Below are 15,269 nucleotides of genomic sequence, written 5' to 3'. Positions count from 1 at the left end.
TTCTTTTTAGATCACGTGGACTCATTTTTCCGTCACCCAAAAATATAGAGGAAACCCTAATCGCAAATTTAGGAATATTAGTATTTATTTTCATATTTCAAAAAGTGCAAAATTTGAAAAATGTGTATGTGTTGTAAACTTCCTCCACCCCTTAACTATTGTCGACTTTAGTTCCATCACGAATTTTAAGAAATGTAAGAGAAAGTGAGTTGAACAAGTCAGTGAAATATGAATCTCAGTTTTATATATTAGTTTTATAAAAAAATATAAGTGAAATGAATTAGTGGAATATGGAACATATTTAATATTTATGGTAAAAAAATATAGAGAATTAATAAGAGACGAACAAAATAGCAAAAATTTTGATAAATAATGGGAGACGGGGGAATACCATGTTTTAATTAATGATATTCACTTTGTATCTATTATTACGTGTCATTATGCATAACATATCATTAATTATTTTTGTCGATTGTTTTTATAATACCAAATCCGGCCATAATTTTCAGTGAGATATTATCACATATATTAAAATCAACAATCTTGGATTTTATGAAAAAAATATAAATAATATGTAAATTATACACGTACTATATAATACCCCTAAATTTAAATTTAATTGATACATATTATTTTTGTCATAAGTTATACAGTATACTCCTATAGAGCAAACAAAAAATGGAGTATATAAAATTAGAACACATTTTTACATTAGCTGTACTTTTTAATTTTATCCTCTTCGTTCATCTACTTTTGCATTAGCCAACACTTCATATTGTATATTTGTATGTTCTTCGTCGCCAATGATTGAATAAGATTTTCTCAAGTCACTTGCATAAAATAATGTTATTTTTCGACGGATGAATTAGTACTCTGTGCCACTATTATAAACTTATTTGTCTCTGAATTTCTAAACTTTAATAGAATTCTATTTTTGTGCTTCCGTATACCATAAATTACCAACTATTAATGACATATTCTGAACTAATCAATATATTTACTATTACCTGCCTTAATACAAAATTTAATTAAACAAGATTTTTTTTCAACTTAGTGTAATAAGATGGTGTTTTGCTGCAGCAAACGTTATATTGTTTGGTTTCATGTAAATAAGTCAACAAGTTATATAATTAGATGCAAAAGTACAACAAAATCTATATATTGTTTGACTGCAAAATTAGAATAAACCAATCAATTTGATGATTTACAAGGAAATTTTAAAATTGGTATACAAAACTAAAATTTTGCATATATTTTGAAATTTACTAACAAATTACTACTTAAATACTCTAGTTTATCCAATGTATATTGAGCTTGAGTCTGCACCCATATATATAGAAAACATACGAAATTATCCTAATGTTTAAGATATCCCAACCTTTAAACAATCACATCTTAGTACCCAATCTTTAAATAATGTAACATAATTCCGAATCAATTTTTAGATATTTGAAATTAAATATTGGCCATCCTTTCATGCAAACCCTAGAATACAACCAACAATTATTCGGCCTGATGCACATTTCACCACATTTACCTCGCTCAAAAAATTCACATATATAGGATACTTTTGCCTTTTTTATTCAAAAATATCAAATTTTGAACATTATGATATTTTTGGGAAATATGTTACTTAACACATTTCTATACATTTACCTCGTGCAATTTTTTATATACCTTAGAAGTCTAACATTATGGGAGGGGCAGCCCCACAAACACGTTATCAATTCAATTCGATGCATTTATGGGAAAGGATAAAACAAAAATATACAGAAACATGCAGCCCATAAAAATGGTTAGATAAATTGTAAATAGAGCCAAAATATGGAAAATGAGTAGTTGATGATTAAAAACGCGCGCATCGACCCTTCTCTATAAATACATCCGCCTTCCGATTCTTCTTCATTCATCCGTTCATTGCAAAACACTACTTTTTCATTATTTCGAGTGAGAGATGTTGAACGGCATAGTGAATGCGCTGAACGGGAACGGGAAACATCATGAGGAGGTGAAGAAGATAAAAGGAAGAGTGGTGCTGACAAGGAAGAGTGTTCTAGACTTCAACGATGTAGGAGCATCGCTTCTCGATCGTCTTCACGAATTGGTCGGTCAAACCGTTACTCTTCATCTCATCAGTTCCGTCCATTCCGACTCTGAAGGTGCTTTCTCTCCCTCAGTTATGCTTGTATATATGTGTTAGTAAACATCAATGTCTATGCATGAACTTTATTCCTCATGATTTTTCAACCAACCAATATTAATAACGCCAAAACATTTCACTGTGTAATAGTCCCTCCGCCCCTTAAAATTTTATCACATTTTTCTATTTTTGTCCGTCCTACAAAATTTGTCACATTTCATTTTTTATCAGTTTTGAGCAGGGAACCTCATATTCCACTACCTCATTCTCAAACCTAATACATATAAAAGTAGGACCCACCACTCTCCACTAACTTTTTCAACTCACTTTCCATTACATTTCTTAAAATTTGTGCCCGGTCAAAGTGTGACAAAATTTATGGAACGAAGGGAGTACTATATATATTTTGCTCTTAATTAATCAGCTACGGTAGTGATAAAATGTAAACTCTATATATTTTACAAACTCCAAACTTCTTAACACAATGTCAACACATTGTAAAATTTCAAGATTTTGATGTCAACACATTGTCAAGATAGCATCAACCAGTGACACTGTGTTAACATTTTCTATCGACATTTTCTAACGTTCCAAATCATATTTGGAGTTTGTACAATATATAAAATTTACATTAAATTAGATACGTTATATATCTTTATACATAGACACTTCTTGCTTTGTATTTTCATATTCATAGAATACTTATAAGGACAGAACCAGTATACAGTATTTTATACTCCCTCTGTCCCACAAGAATATACACTATTTCCTTTTTAGTCCGTCCCACAAGAATATGCATTTTCTAATTTTAAAAAGTTTTTTCTCTCTAATGAGGTGGAACTCATTTTCCAATAACAATATTTTAATTAATTTTTCTCTCTACCTCTCTCTTATTTTACTAATCTACATTAAAACTCGTGTCGAACTCATTTTTTTTTAGGATGAAGGGAGTAAAATAATAATGAGTGGGGTCCCCATTAAACCAACTAAATAAGGCCCAAAAATAGCCACGTGATAAAAATAATATTGGTTTGTCAGCATCGAAATTGGAACATATTACAAAATTCCAACGGTTTTTACAGAAAACACTATTGTCAGCGGCAACAATGTAAGATTTACTCAGGGTTTTTGTGATGTAATAAAAAAGCAGGAAACAAGGGGAAGGTGGGAAAAGGAGCAGAGCTAGAAAGATGGATCACAAAAATCCCATCTCTGAAACCAGAAGATTCAGCATACGAGGTGACATTCGATCATGAAATAGACATCGGAATCCCGGGCGCATTCCTTATCAAGAACAACCACCACAGCGAGTTCTTCCTCAAAACCCTAACTCTGGAGGGCGTCCCCGGCCACGAGCATGCCCCCATGCACTTCGTCTGCAACTCATGGGTCTACCCTTCTGACAAGTACAAATCCGACCGCATCTTCTTCGCCAATCAGGCCTATCTCCCTTCCCAAACCCCGCCTCCACTTTTGGCCTATAGAGAGGAGGAGCTCCTCGTCTTGCGAGGAGATGGCACTGGAGAGTTGAAGGAATGGGACCGAGTCTATGACTACGCTTATTACAATGATTTGGGCGACCCTGATAGAGGTGAGGATTCCGCCCGACCCGTTCTTGGCGGATCCTCTCAGTACCCTTATCCTCGTCGTGGGAGAACTGGCAGGCCTCCTACTCGCACAGGTAATGTAATTCAATTCCTTCTCAATATAAATAAATTAGCATTATTATTGTGTGAGAAGATTGAATAATGGAGTTTGTCTTTGTGATGTGTAGATCCGAACACTGAGAGTAGGATCCCATTGATTATGAGCTTGAACATCTACGTTCCAAGAGACGAGCGTTTTGGGCATCTGAAGATGTCTGATTTTCTTGGCTATGGCCTCAAATCCGTCTTCCAGTTCCTTCTCCCTGTGTTAACGGATTTGTGTGCCACCCTCAGCAACGAGTTCGAGAGCTTTGAAGACGTCCTTAAGATCTACGAGGAGGGGTTCAAGCTGCCGGAAGGGGCTCTGCTTCAGAACATATATGACAATGTCCCTATGGAGCTGCTCAACGATGTTTTTCATAGAGATGCTAAGGGCTTCTTCAAGTACCCAATGCCTGATATCATCAAAGGTACATCTTCAAATCTGAATTACCAAAGCACAGTCAGAAGTAGAATTTGATGATTGACTAATGTGAAAATGTCTTGACAGAGAGCAAGACTGCGTGGAGGACTGACGAAGAGTTTACCAAAGAGATGGTTGCAGGGATGAACCCTGTCATAATTAGTCGTCTGCAGGTATGTTCAAATCCCAATACGGTTGCATTGATTTGATTTATATGATGATGTTGTCTAAACATATGAACTTGCAGGAGTTTCCTCCCAAGAGCAATCTTGACACTCAACTGTATGGGAACCAGGGTAGCAAGATAACATGGGATCATATCAAGAATGGAGTCGATGGGCTCACTCTTGAAGAGGTATTTAGGGTTGTACTAATTTATGATTGCTGCCACAGTACTATTGATGGTATGCAATGATCAGTGATTCTGACTGATCTGCAGGCATTGGAGACGAACCGGCTGTTCATATTAAACCATCACGACTCGTTGATGCCGTATCTGAGGAGGATCAATACCACTACTACGAAAATGTACGCTACAAGGACTGTGCTTTTCTTGCAGAATGATGGGAGTTTGAGGCCCTTGGCTATTGAGCTCAGCCTCCCGCATCCGGATGGGGATGAACACGGAGCAGTGAGTCAGGTGTACACTCCTGCTCAAGATGGCGTTGAGGGTTCGATTTGGCAGCTGGCCAAGGCATTTGTTGGAGTCAGTGATTCTGGAGTTCATCAGCTCATCAGCCATTGGTAACTAACACACCATCTTCACCAATTATTTTTTCATATAATTCGGTGCAATTAATAATTAAATTTAATATGGTTTCTTATATGTAGGTTGAATACTCATGCTGCGATAGAGCCGGTGGTTATTGCAACGAACAGACAACTGAGTGTGATGCACCCTATTCATAAGCTTCTCTATCCCCACTTCCGCGACACAATGAACATCAATGCTTTTGCACGACAAATCTTGATCAATGCCGGAGGAATTCTTGAGGCGACTGTCTTCCCTGGTCGATATGCCATGGAGTTGTCTTCCTTTATCTACAAGGACTGGAATTTCGCGGATCAGGCACTCCCAGCTGACCTACTCAAGAGGTAGTAATCAAACACCATCATTATTCCAATTCTTGTTTGTGTAGTAAGTTGATTCATCATATGATATATTACTCTGCAGAGGTATGGCTGTGGAAGATCCAAACTCCCCACATGGAATCCGCCTAGTGATGGAGGATTATCCGTACGCAGTAGACGGCCTCCAAATCTGGTCGGCTATAAGCACATGGGTGAATGACTACTGCAACCTCTACTATCCCTCAGACGAGGCTGTGAAGGGTGACACCGAGCTACAATCATGGTGGAAGGAGCTCCGAGAGGAGGGGCACGGTGACAAGAAGGACGCCCCGTGGTGGCCTAAAATGCAGACCCGCAAGGACCTCATCGACAGCTGCACCATCATAATATGGATTGCATCTGCGCTGCATGCTGCGCTCAACTTCGGGCAGTACCCCTATGCCGGGTACATGCCCAACCGCCCCACCGTGAGCCGACAGTTCATGCCTGAGCCAGGCAGCAAGGACTACGAGTTGCTGAAGACGGACCCCGACAAGGTTTTCTTGAAGACCATCACGGCGAGGCTACAGACGCTACTGGGGGTTGCCCTGATCGAGATCCTATCGAGGCATACCTCGGATGAGATATATCTCGGGCAGAGAGACACCCCGGTGTGGACCAAGGATGAGGAGGCGCTGGCGGCGTTTGAGAGGTTTGGAAAGGAGTTGGGTGGCGTGGAGAGGAATATCATGGAGATGAATGGTGATGAGAAGTGGAAGAACAGAGTTGGGCCTGCAAAGCTGCCTTATACCTTGCTGTATCCCACGAGTGATGAGGGATTAACGGGTAGAGGGATTCCTAATAGTACCTCTATTTGATGTGTTTTTCATCTGGTTTCAATTTGTGCTGATCTAGGATTTCTTCTTGTTGTTGGTTGTTGAATAAATAGATTCTAGATTCAGCATGTAATGTCATGATTTACTCATGTAACTTTGTTCCTGTTATCAATAATACTTTGTTTTATCTATTTGTTTGGTGTGGAGATCCATTCAAGCATGATTTCTTCCTAAATTATTAATAGGCACACTATATGGTACTCGTTTAAATTATAAAATATCATTTGGTGTTTTTGGAACACACTATTCTCACAGTTACTTCAAGCTGACATATTATTTTTCTTATACACTTGAGAAATTTGATCATAACTGTCAATAATATTAAAGGTTGATAGCAAATATTGTAAATTGACCAAAAATGTGACCTTTAATTTCGAAACTAAACATTCTTTGTGCAATAAGTTTCGTAAATCTAAATCATTTAAAGAATACACAGAATGCAATTTGATCTACCGAAAACCTAATCCTCTATATGAGAACAACAACCTATAAATTAATCCCCTGCTGTTGTCCATAAAAGTACAATATATTTTGTTGTGAATCAAACACACAATTATAGGCATTAAATGCAGCTTCATTACATTGTCTTTTTCTTTAATATTTCCATTCTTATTTAACAGTAGTATTAAAAATTTTGAATACTAAAAAAATTGTAAAATCTAATTAAACACAACCTGAATTCCTTTTTTTCTCTTTAATATTTTCATTCTTATTTTATAATTTTAAATACTAAAAAATATTGTCCAGTTATAAAAATATTATGTTTCATTTTTGAAATAAAATGATCAACTCGAAAGATTCAAAATTCAATGATAAATATGTTCCCTAATTAAATGTTGATGAAATCATCAATCATATGAATAATTAACTACAAATATTAAAAAAAAAATAAGGGTCACGTATTTTTGAGATAATCATTTTATTACAAAATTGATAATCATAACTAATATTTTGATAACTAGATTTTACTATTCCCTCCGTTCCTAAATATTTGTCATAATTTGACTCGGCACGAATTTTAAGAAATATAACAGAAAGTGAGTTTTCTTCAGCGCAACCTTTTTCTTCCGAGGGTGTCTCAACACAGATTCAAAATTTGTTTCATGGGATTTTTATAATTCAAGGATCGGTTAATTATGGAGCCTAAAATATCTCCTCGATATATATGATTTGTGTATATTTCTTTGTGAGATACCTATGTTAGGGAATGATTAGAATTAGGATTCTCTTGTTTATGAATAGAGGTGCTTGTTAAGTCAAATAGTGATCAATTAATTCTCTTAAAACACAGATCAAATTCCTTATAACCACTTCGATTGCAAGCAAACGGCAAAAAGTAGTACAAAAGGTATCAATCCCACAAGGAAATGATGATTGCTAAAACCAAGTTAATCTAACTAGAAGTAACAAGCAAACAAAATTTGGTTTTGAAAATGGAAAAGTACAAGGTGCAACAAGTAAACAAAACACAATAAGAGAACACAAATGAGAGAAGATTTTTCTTAGCTCGTTTTGGGTTATTCATTCCCATCATCCCATGAATCCTATTTTCTAATACTTTCTCCGTCCCATAAGAGTATGCACTTTTGTTTGGATATGAGTTTTAATGCACAATTTGTAAATTAAGAATGGCAGAAAGAAAAGGTAATTAAAGTATGTTAGTGGAGAATGGGTATGATACAGAGAAACCCGTATCAATGATAATTGGAGAGAATTCTCCAGATATTGAAGGTCCGTTCATGGAGGAGTTTCTGTAAAGCAACAAATGAACAAAGATGGAAAAGTAAATTACAGAAAAGTAAAAGACCGAAAAGATAAAAGATAATTGTATTTCTTCAATAATTAAAATGGTAGCGATCGATCCTATTTATAATACTAGTCATAACTTATCGAACAAGAAAGCATTATCTAATAATATCTAAGTAAATACAGAAAAGATATGCTAAATCAATGCTAAACTAAATAATAGGATATGAGGGATATTTCTCGGGATATGCTCATATCAGGGTCTCACCTCAATAGAGAGAATATAATTTCCAAAATTAGAATGTACAAACTCTTGTCGGACGAACTAAAAAGAAAATAGTGCATACTCTTGTGAGACGGAGAGAGTAATATTTTGTTAACATTAGGATCATGTAGCTTTACACTCGCACGCGGCATATCACCGATTGAAACACCTAGATTCGACTGATCACGTCCCATAGGCTCAAACACCTATTCTTCACCTTTACAAGATGCATAGTAGGCTCGAGATAGGCTTCTAAGCACATTCGACATCTAAGATCCATCCAGGATCAATCCTACCCGTTTCATTCCTATTATTTTGATCCCTATCCTGAATTAAAGAGATGCCTAAGTTAGAGCCATTGCCATATTTCTTTACCTAGTCTAACTCCACCCCGATAGTAATAAACATATAAATAAAGACAATAAACAACAAAATTATTCAATATATATGCTTATGAAACCATATTTACAGATACCCTAACTAACTAAGCACAATCCTATAGTCTAGCCTACCAGGTGGAATGAAAACATGATAAAAAACCATACTACCATTTGGTGCTAGCTCTAAGATGGAATTAAACTTGTAGTCTTCAATATCTCTTTCCAAAAGTGGGTTAAGGTCTTCTTTCCCTCTCTAAACTCGAGCTCCATCCACCTTCAATCATTATGGCATGCATCCTGAGGCTATGTATACCTCTAGTGAAGTCGGCCTGGAATCGATGGGTCATCGGGTTCGTAAATGGCCTGAACCCGATGAATCGTTGAAGTTGGACCTCCCCCAACAGAACCAGCGGGTTGCGGAGTTCGCTAGGCCTTGGTTACTGGTCAGTATAATGTGTTTTATTGGATAATATCTGAAAAAATAGTTGGTAAAGTATGCAGGATGAGGTACTAATCAGGAGGAAAGGGTTGGAAGAGATTCAGGTGAAAAGAACGTAAAAAAATGCTATACTAACCAGGATGCAGGCTATAAAGCTGAAGCACAAGAAGGATCGAATTGTTGCAAATGATGATCTATCTAGAAGGGGAAGATCGGTATTTCAAGAGAAGGAGCAGCCCTAGGATTTGGAGCAAGCAACCCTATAAATAGAAGATTAACAATGAAGAAACCTTGTCCACGCTTAGACCACTTCCTAGATAGCTTTACATGCTTTCCTTTAGATAAAATTTACTGCATTCTCTTAGCTTAACGTAGCTAGTGTCCCACCTGAAGTTTCGGCCACCTGCCGGGAGAGGGAGTCTAACGTCCGTTCCAGCCATAATACCACCGCAGTTTCAGAAGTTCCAGTATCCGAAGAAGAACATCATATTTACATGTAGGGCTGGGAATTCGGTCATTGGTTAGTCGGTTAACCGATGACCGAACCGAAAATCTTGAATTTCGGTGAACCGATAAACGGTTCAGTTCGGTTTTGGGAACAAGGCATCGCACCGGTTATCTGTTATATTGGTTCTACCCGATAACCGATCGGTTAACCGAAAGAACCGACCAATTACATATTTATATAATTATTATTATTAAAAAACTAATCTTTTCTTTTATTCATTATTGTAAAAGATTCAAAAATAGAGAGAGCCCTTATTTTCTTTAGTTCACGCAGACGCAACCTCCTCCTCCACATCACACCCACTGCCCGACGACTCCTCCTTCTCACCGCCCGGCAACTCCTAGCCTACCCCGACCAGCGACCGCAACCTCCTCTCCACCACACTAGTTGCTCCCTCCTCCCAGCATTTTTTACCGGTTCGATTAACCGGAACCGAACCGACCCTATTCGGTTAGGAACCGAACCGAACCGAGGTCAATTCGGTTTCGGTTCCGGTGCTTCAATCTCGGTTACTTTTATGCTCGGTTAACCGTGTTGTCGGTTCGGTTCTAACCGAACCGACCGAATTACCTGCCCTATTTACATACTTTATTTTACATGCTTTCTTAGTTTAAGAACTTGTTTTACTTACTTTTGACTTGGATTTTAGAAGCTACATTGTTGGAAACATCTTTTATGGCTTTATTTGAGTTTCAGCCTGTTTATTGCTTTCCTTCAGCCTAGGTAGATATATCTGGTAGCTTTACATGCATTTCTATTATTCAAGCGTTCAGATCCGTCTTAGTTAAGTTAGATCTAGTTTTTATTCAAGTTTCTTAAGTTTTTAATCGGTTGTTTTTTTCCTTAAAATGCATAGATCTGATGTTTCCCGCCACCTTGCATGCTGATCTGAATGCATATGTGTTGATTTCTGCATTGCCTGGTTGCATATGTTGATTTTCGCTAGATCTAGTATTAGTGTATGTTTCGGGGTAGATCTGAGTTGTTTGATTTTGACCTCAAGCATTCATCCATGGAAGTTTAGTTTGCTGATCATTTTTCGTTTGCTTGGTGAAGCAGAGAACGTCGCATTCTAGTCTAGGACAACCTTTTGCTTTAGTTGCTTTTTCTGTTTGTCCTTTGCTTTTTCAACCTTTTTCTGTCAGTCCAAGTAGCAGTTAGCCAGTGAGTCCGTTATTCCTTTTTGCTTTTGTCTATCCATTTAGGGTAAAGTTTCACTTTTCACGTGCACATAAGTTGTCCAACCCTTACTTTCACGAACACATTCCACAGCATTCAACATTTAGTTACTTACTGGTTAGGATAGATAGAGTCCCATTTTATTTTACGCCTAGGTAGAACTCAACCCCAAAAGCGTGGTAGCTAACCAACCCTCTTAGATTATCATCGCAAGTGTATCTCTATGGGATCGATCCTTTACTCCATTATACTAGCCAGTAGAAGTGGGTTGAGGTTTTTGATAGGGAAGATAGACACAGACCCAACGACACAACTAGGTATAGGTATCCTCCTAGCCAGTTGACACACTGCAGAGTCGGAGTCTATTCTCATGTTCTTTCAAATGGCACCGTTGCCGGAGATGGATGCCGTTTTTGCATACATTTGTTGCATGACACTTTAATTTGGTGTATATATTATTAATAGTTTTTCTTTTCTTGTGTTTTTCAGTTTATGAGAAGGAGCTCGAATCTCGAGCATTGGAGACCAACAATCCTTCCACTAGGAACCCTATCAAGTTGGTTAAGGAGAGAAGTGATAGAGCCTGTCACCACTCGTTCTGGCCTGACAACCGCACTACCTGTTGATCTAGGCTCGAGCAGTGACGAGGACAGAAGAAGAGCCAACTAACATGGCCGACAACATTGATGACGATCCAGAGATTGGGCCGCTGAATGCTCATTCCGACGGCGAGCCCCCTCAAGCTATAGTTGTTACACCTAGGCAAGCCGCTTGTGATGCCAAGCCACACGTTATAGGGTTGTTGCCTTTGTTTCATGGGAAGAGCTATGAAGGCCCCTATGAGTTTTTACATGAATTCTGCAAGATATACAAGGCGCAGAAGCAGCCGGCGGGATCGAGCGAGGATGATTACAGGCCCTGCCCTTTGTCTTGAAGGGAGAGGCGAACACGTGGTTTATGAGGTTACCACCCAATTCCATCAGAACATGAGCTGACTTCAAACTAGCCTTCTTTCCTCATCTCTCTTTCTCCTTCCTCTCCTTGTTCTTATTCTTCTCTCTCGGTTTCAAGCCACCATTATTATTTATGTCCCTGTCGCCACTGCATTCGGCGCCTGGACTCGTCATCTTCACCCTCTGTTCCTTCACACTGGCGTCGCCCTTATTCCCGGTGAAATATCTTTCTCTTAACTTTATTTATGTTTTCAAAATTTATAAAATAAATAAAATGTTTTGGTGTTCAAATTTTCAAAAACGGGTGACAATCTACCTCTTTCCGTAGCCGGATTCCGGGCAGAATCACCCCATAAGATAAGCACTGCAATAAAAAAAATTAGTTTACATTAGTTCAATGAAGTCACAAATGCAACCTCAATTAATTGTACACCTATTTTTAGGTATATCAAAACTTCTTCGAGATATTTGTTTCAAAATTTCCAATAGTTATGGCTTTTATTTTCACCAATAGTTTTGTTTCCCGCCTAAACAGCACTCTTGTTTTTCACACGACGCTATATAATTTTTCTGGTGTCTAAGATTTTAATATCCATTCATTGATTAATGTATTTCATAGATATGAATTAAATTAGAGTTTGTAACGTTATCACCAAAGTGAAAATGCAGTTTAATGAATATGTGCTCTCACAATTACTTAATCGTCATTAAAGTAACGTGGTTGTTATGATTTTGTAGAAACCGACCTTGTCCCCCTATTAAATTAGATAGATCAACATGTTGGTATTAGAGATACCCATCAATGAGGAATCCATTTTCTTGTAGCCAAAAGTTACAAACATATGTGGTAGTATATTTTTTTAATTTATTAGTTATATGCTAGCCATCATTTTAACAAAGAAGGGAAAATATTTAATTAGAGCACATGTAAGTGAAGGGTCATATTCTAATGTTTATAGCATTCTAATTCAAAATCAAGATCAAATCTCCATTCATTAGATTTTAAATAAGTGAATGAGATTAAATCTTACGAATCTCAATAAATAGTAGACAAAATATCAATAAAAGGGTAATATCGTCATTATGTTATCATATGATAATTTTCGTGAATATTTTTTTATATCAATATAGTGTATTACAAATATCAACAATATGACATAAGAATATCAACACTAGTACAAGAAAATATCAACACATATTTATTGAGATTTTTGCTACATGGCTTTATTGAGATTTTTTGATGTATTTGTTGATAAAAATCTGGTTATCAACATTTACGAAAACTAAAATAAAAAATATCAAATTTCATCATCTGAACGTCGTCGGAACATATGCAATTGAGATGTCGTTAGAATCCTTATAAAATTATCTTTAATTTGATATATTTTTTGCGAAAAAATAATTTAAATCGAGAGAGTTACGTAAATTTAAAGTTTTAAGGTGATTTTAATGAAAGAGAATTGACATTAATACCCTCTAATTTTGTTTATTAATTTTTTTAATTAAAAATATAATTCGTATGACATTATTTCAACCACTAGATCTTCTAATCTAATGGCTAAAATTTAGTCTTAATTTAGAATTAATTTAGGATATTAGCAATTGATCCCTCTCATGTATGCGTAATATTAAAGCCCGGACTTGCAAAGATGAAAGCTTACTAATTAGTTATAAAATATTTATTTATTTTATCTATAATACTAATAACCCATAGACCATAATATCATTGTCCTCGCTGTCATTCGTCAAATTTATGAAAGCTGGAAAAGGTCATCGACCGGTTGACGTTACCGAATACCGAATCACAATCACACGTTTGCTCACTTTGAATCCATTTACGTGTCATAAAATGATAAAATATTGAACGATGTAAAACATATCATTAATTAATCTTGCTATCCACACCAAATCGGGGAATCATTTTCAGTGAGATATTGTCACATATATTAAAATAAAAAATCAAATAATTTAATTGTAGGATAACGAAACACGCAATATTAATACAACCTTTTTGAATAATTCAAACAAATACTAGTACTACTAAATAAGACTCAACCTTTGTGAACGGGCGATATATTAAATAAAATAATGAGTTTAGGTTGAATTTACGAATAATGACGAGATTTGGCTATATGTAGGTTATTTAATATAGAAGGTACGTAGTTGAGATTAGGTTTGGTCAAATTTATGATATGATCCTCGATTGCGCCTAGCTGTACTTTTTTATTTTATCCTCTTTGTTCATCTACACGTTATATTATATATTTGTATGTTCTAGGTCGCCAATCATTGAATAAGATTTTCTCAAGTGACTTGCATAAAATAATGTTTTTTCAGATATAATAATATTAATTAAATAAAGCTTATTTGTGTTTGAATTCTTAAACTTGATATTTTGCTGCCTAAAACGTGATACCGTTTTGGTGGACGTCCGATATATAGTACCCAATCTTTTAACAATGTAACGCAAAATTTCATTAATTCCGAGTCAATTTTTTCGAGCTTTGAAAGTTGATACCCATCCTTCATATGCAAAAACCCTAAAATAAAAACCAACAATTATTCACCCTTGATGCACATATTTCACCACATTTTCCTAGGTCAAAAAATTCAGATAGGATTCTTTTGTTCTTTATTTAAAGAAATTTAAATTTTGAACATTATGATATTTTCGGGAAAGGGGAGTGATCAATTGCTAACTTATCATTTAATTGCTAACTACAATTAATTTAAGCCCATAGGATTTTAGAAAACGTGTGGTCTACAATTTGCCACGTGTAAAAAGATAAAAAAAAAATAAAAAAAAAAAAAAAAAAAAACTCCAAATTAGGGTTTTGGATGAAAATTTCAATATAGTGTTCCGAAAATATCAACACAATGCTTTGAGAATGTCAACACAATGTTTTAAGAATGTTAACCCATTGCTTATATTGACATTCTACATGTATTATATTGACATATTTTATATAGTATTCTGCTGCATTTAAAAAATTAAAAAATTTCAAAAAAATTTTCAAATTTTGACGTCGGAACATATGCATGTAGGATATCATTGGAATCCTTATAAAATTATCTTTAATTTGATATATGTTACATGAATTTAAAGTTTTGGGATTTCTTTTAAAAGTTAGTTATATCTAATTTTGTAGTTAATTGACATTAATACTTCTATTCATATTTTTTAGAATTAATTCTATGGCCTTATTGATGTTTTTTATTGATCGTATTGACATTTCAGGGTTGATGATCTAGGCCTTTAATTTGAATTTAATGGCTATTGTTTAGTTGTAGTTAACAATTAAGTATTGAGTTAACAATGTAACACTCCATTCGGTGAAAGTGTTAATTAAATGTTGAGACATTTTTCTCATATATATAGTTCAATTTAATATATTTTTTAGAAGTCAAACATAATGGAAGGGGCCGCCCCACAAACACGTTATCAATTTGATGCATATGTGAGAAATAATAAATAAAATAAAATAAAACAAGCAGCCCATAAAATGGTTAGAGAAATAGACTATTTACAGTCAAAAATTGGAAAATGAGTAGTTGATGATTAAAAACGCGCGCATCTACCCCTCTCTATATATATATCCAATTC

At 35.6% G+C, this 15,269-nt stretch overlaps 1 protein-coding gene across 2 annotated transcripts; it reads left to right on the top strand.

The window, feature by feature from the left end:
• Window positions 1-1,954: 1,954 nt before the first annotated feature.
• Window positions 1,955-6,296, top strand: LOC125201157 (probable linoleate 9S-lipoxygenase 5). Of its 2 annotated transcripts, none has more exons than XM_048099126.1 (8): window positions 1,955-2,159; window positions 3,291-3,821; window positions 3,915-4,256; window positions 4,337-4,422; window positions 4,497-4,604; window positions 4,689-4,993; window positions 5,081-5,344; window positions 5,424-6,296. In XM_048099126.1, exons 1-8 carry the CDS (start codon window positions 1,955-1,957, stop codon window positions 6,175-6,177), a joined length of 2,595 nt encoding a protein of 864 aa, XP_047955083.1. In that variant the 3' UTR covers window positions 6,178-6,296. The 2 variants fall into 2 exon arrangements, with proteins under 2 accessions (XP_047955083.1, XP_047955082.1); XM_048099125.1 differs by having other exon boundaries at window positions 3,288-3,821.
• The last annotated feature ends 8,973 nt before the right edge of the window (window positions 6,297-15,269 follow it).

The sequence above is a fragment of the Salvia hispanica genome, chromosome 1, assembly GCF_023119035.1.
Source record: "Salvia hispanica cultivar TCC Black 2014 chromosome 1, UniMelb_Shisp_WGS_1.0, whole genome shotgun sequence".
NCBI lineage: Eukaryota > Viridiplantae > Streptophyta > Magnoliopsida > Lamiales > Lamiaceae > Salvia > Salvia hispanica.
This window is presented reverse-complemented; position numbering and strand designations above follow the sequence as displayed.

What these genes read in the sequence shown, in the direction of transcription:
- LOC125201157 (XM_048099125.1), top strand. Translation starts at nt 1,955, where the DNA reads ATGTTGAACGGCATAGTGAATGCGCTGAACGGGAACGGGAAACATCAT. An exon ending in CAGGCCTCCTACTCGCACAG is followed by an intron (nt 3,822 to 3,914) that starts GTAATGTAATTC and finishes TGTGATGTGTAG; the next exon opens with ATCCGAACACTGAGAGTAGG. An exon ending in TCATAATTAGTCGTCTGCAG is followed by an intron (nt 4,423 to 4,496) that starts GTATGTTCAAAT and finishes ATGAACTTGCAG; the next exon opens with GAGTTTCCTCCCAAGAGCAA.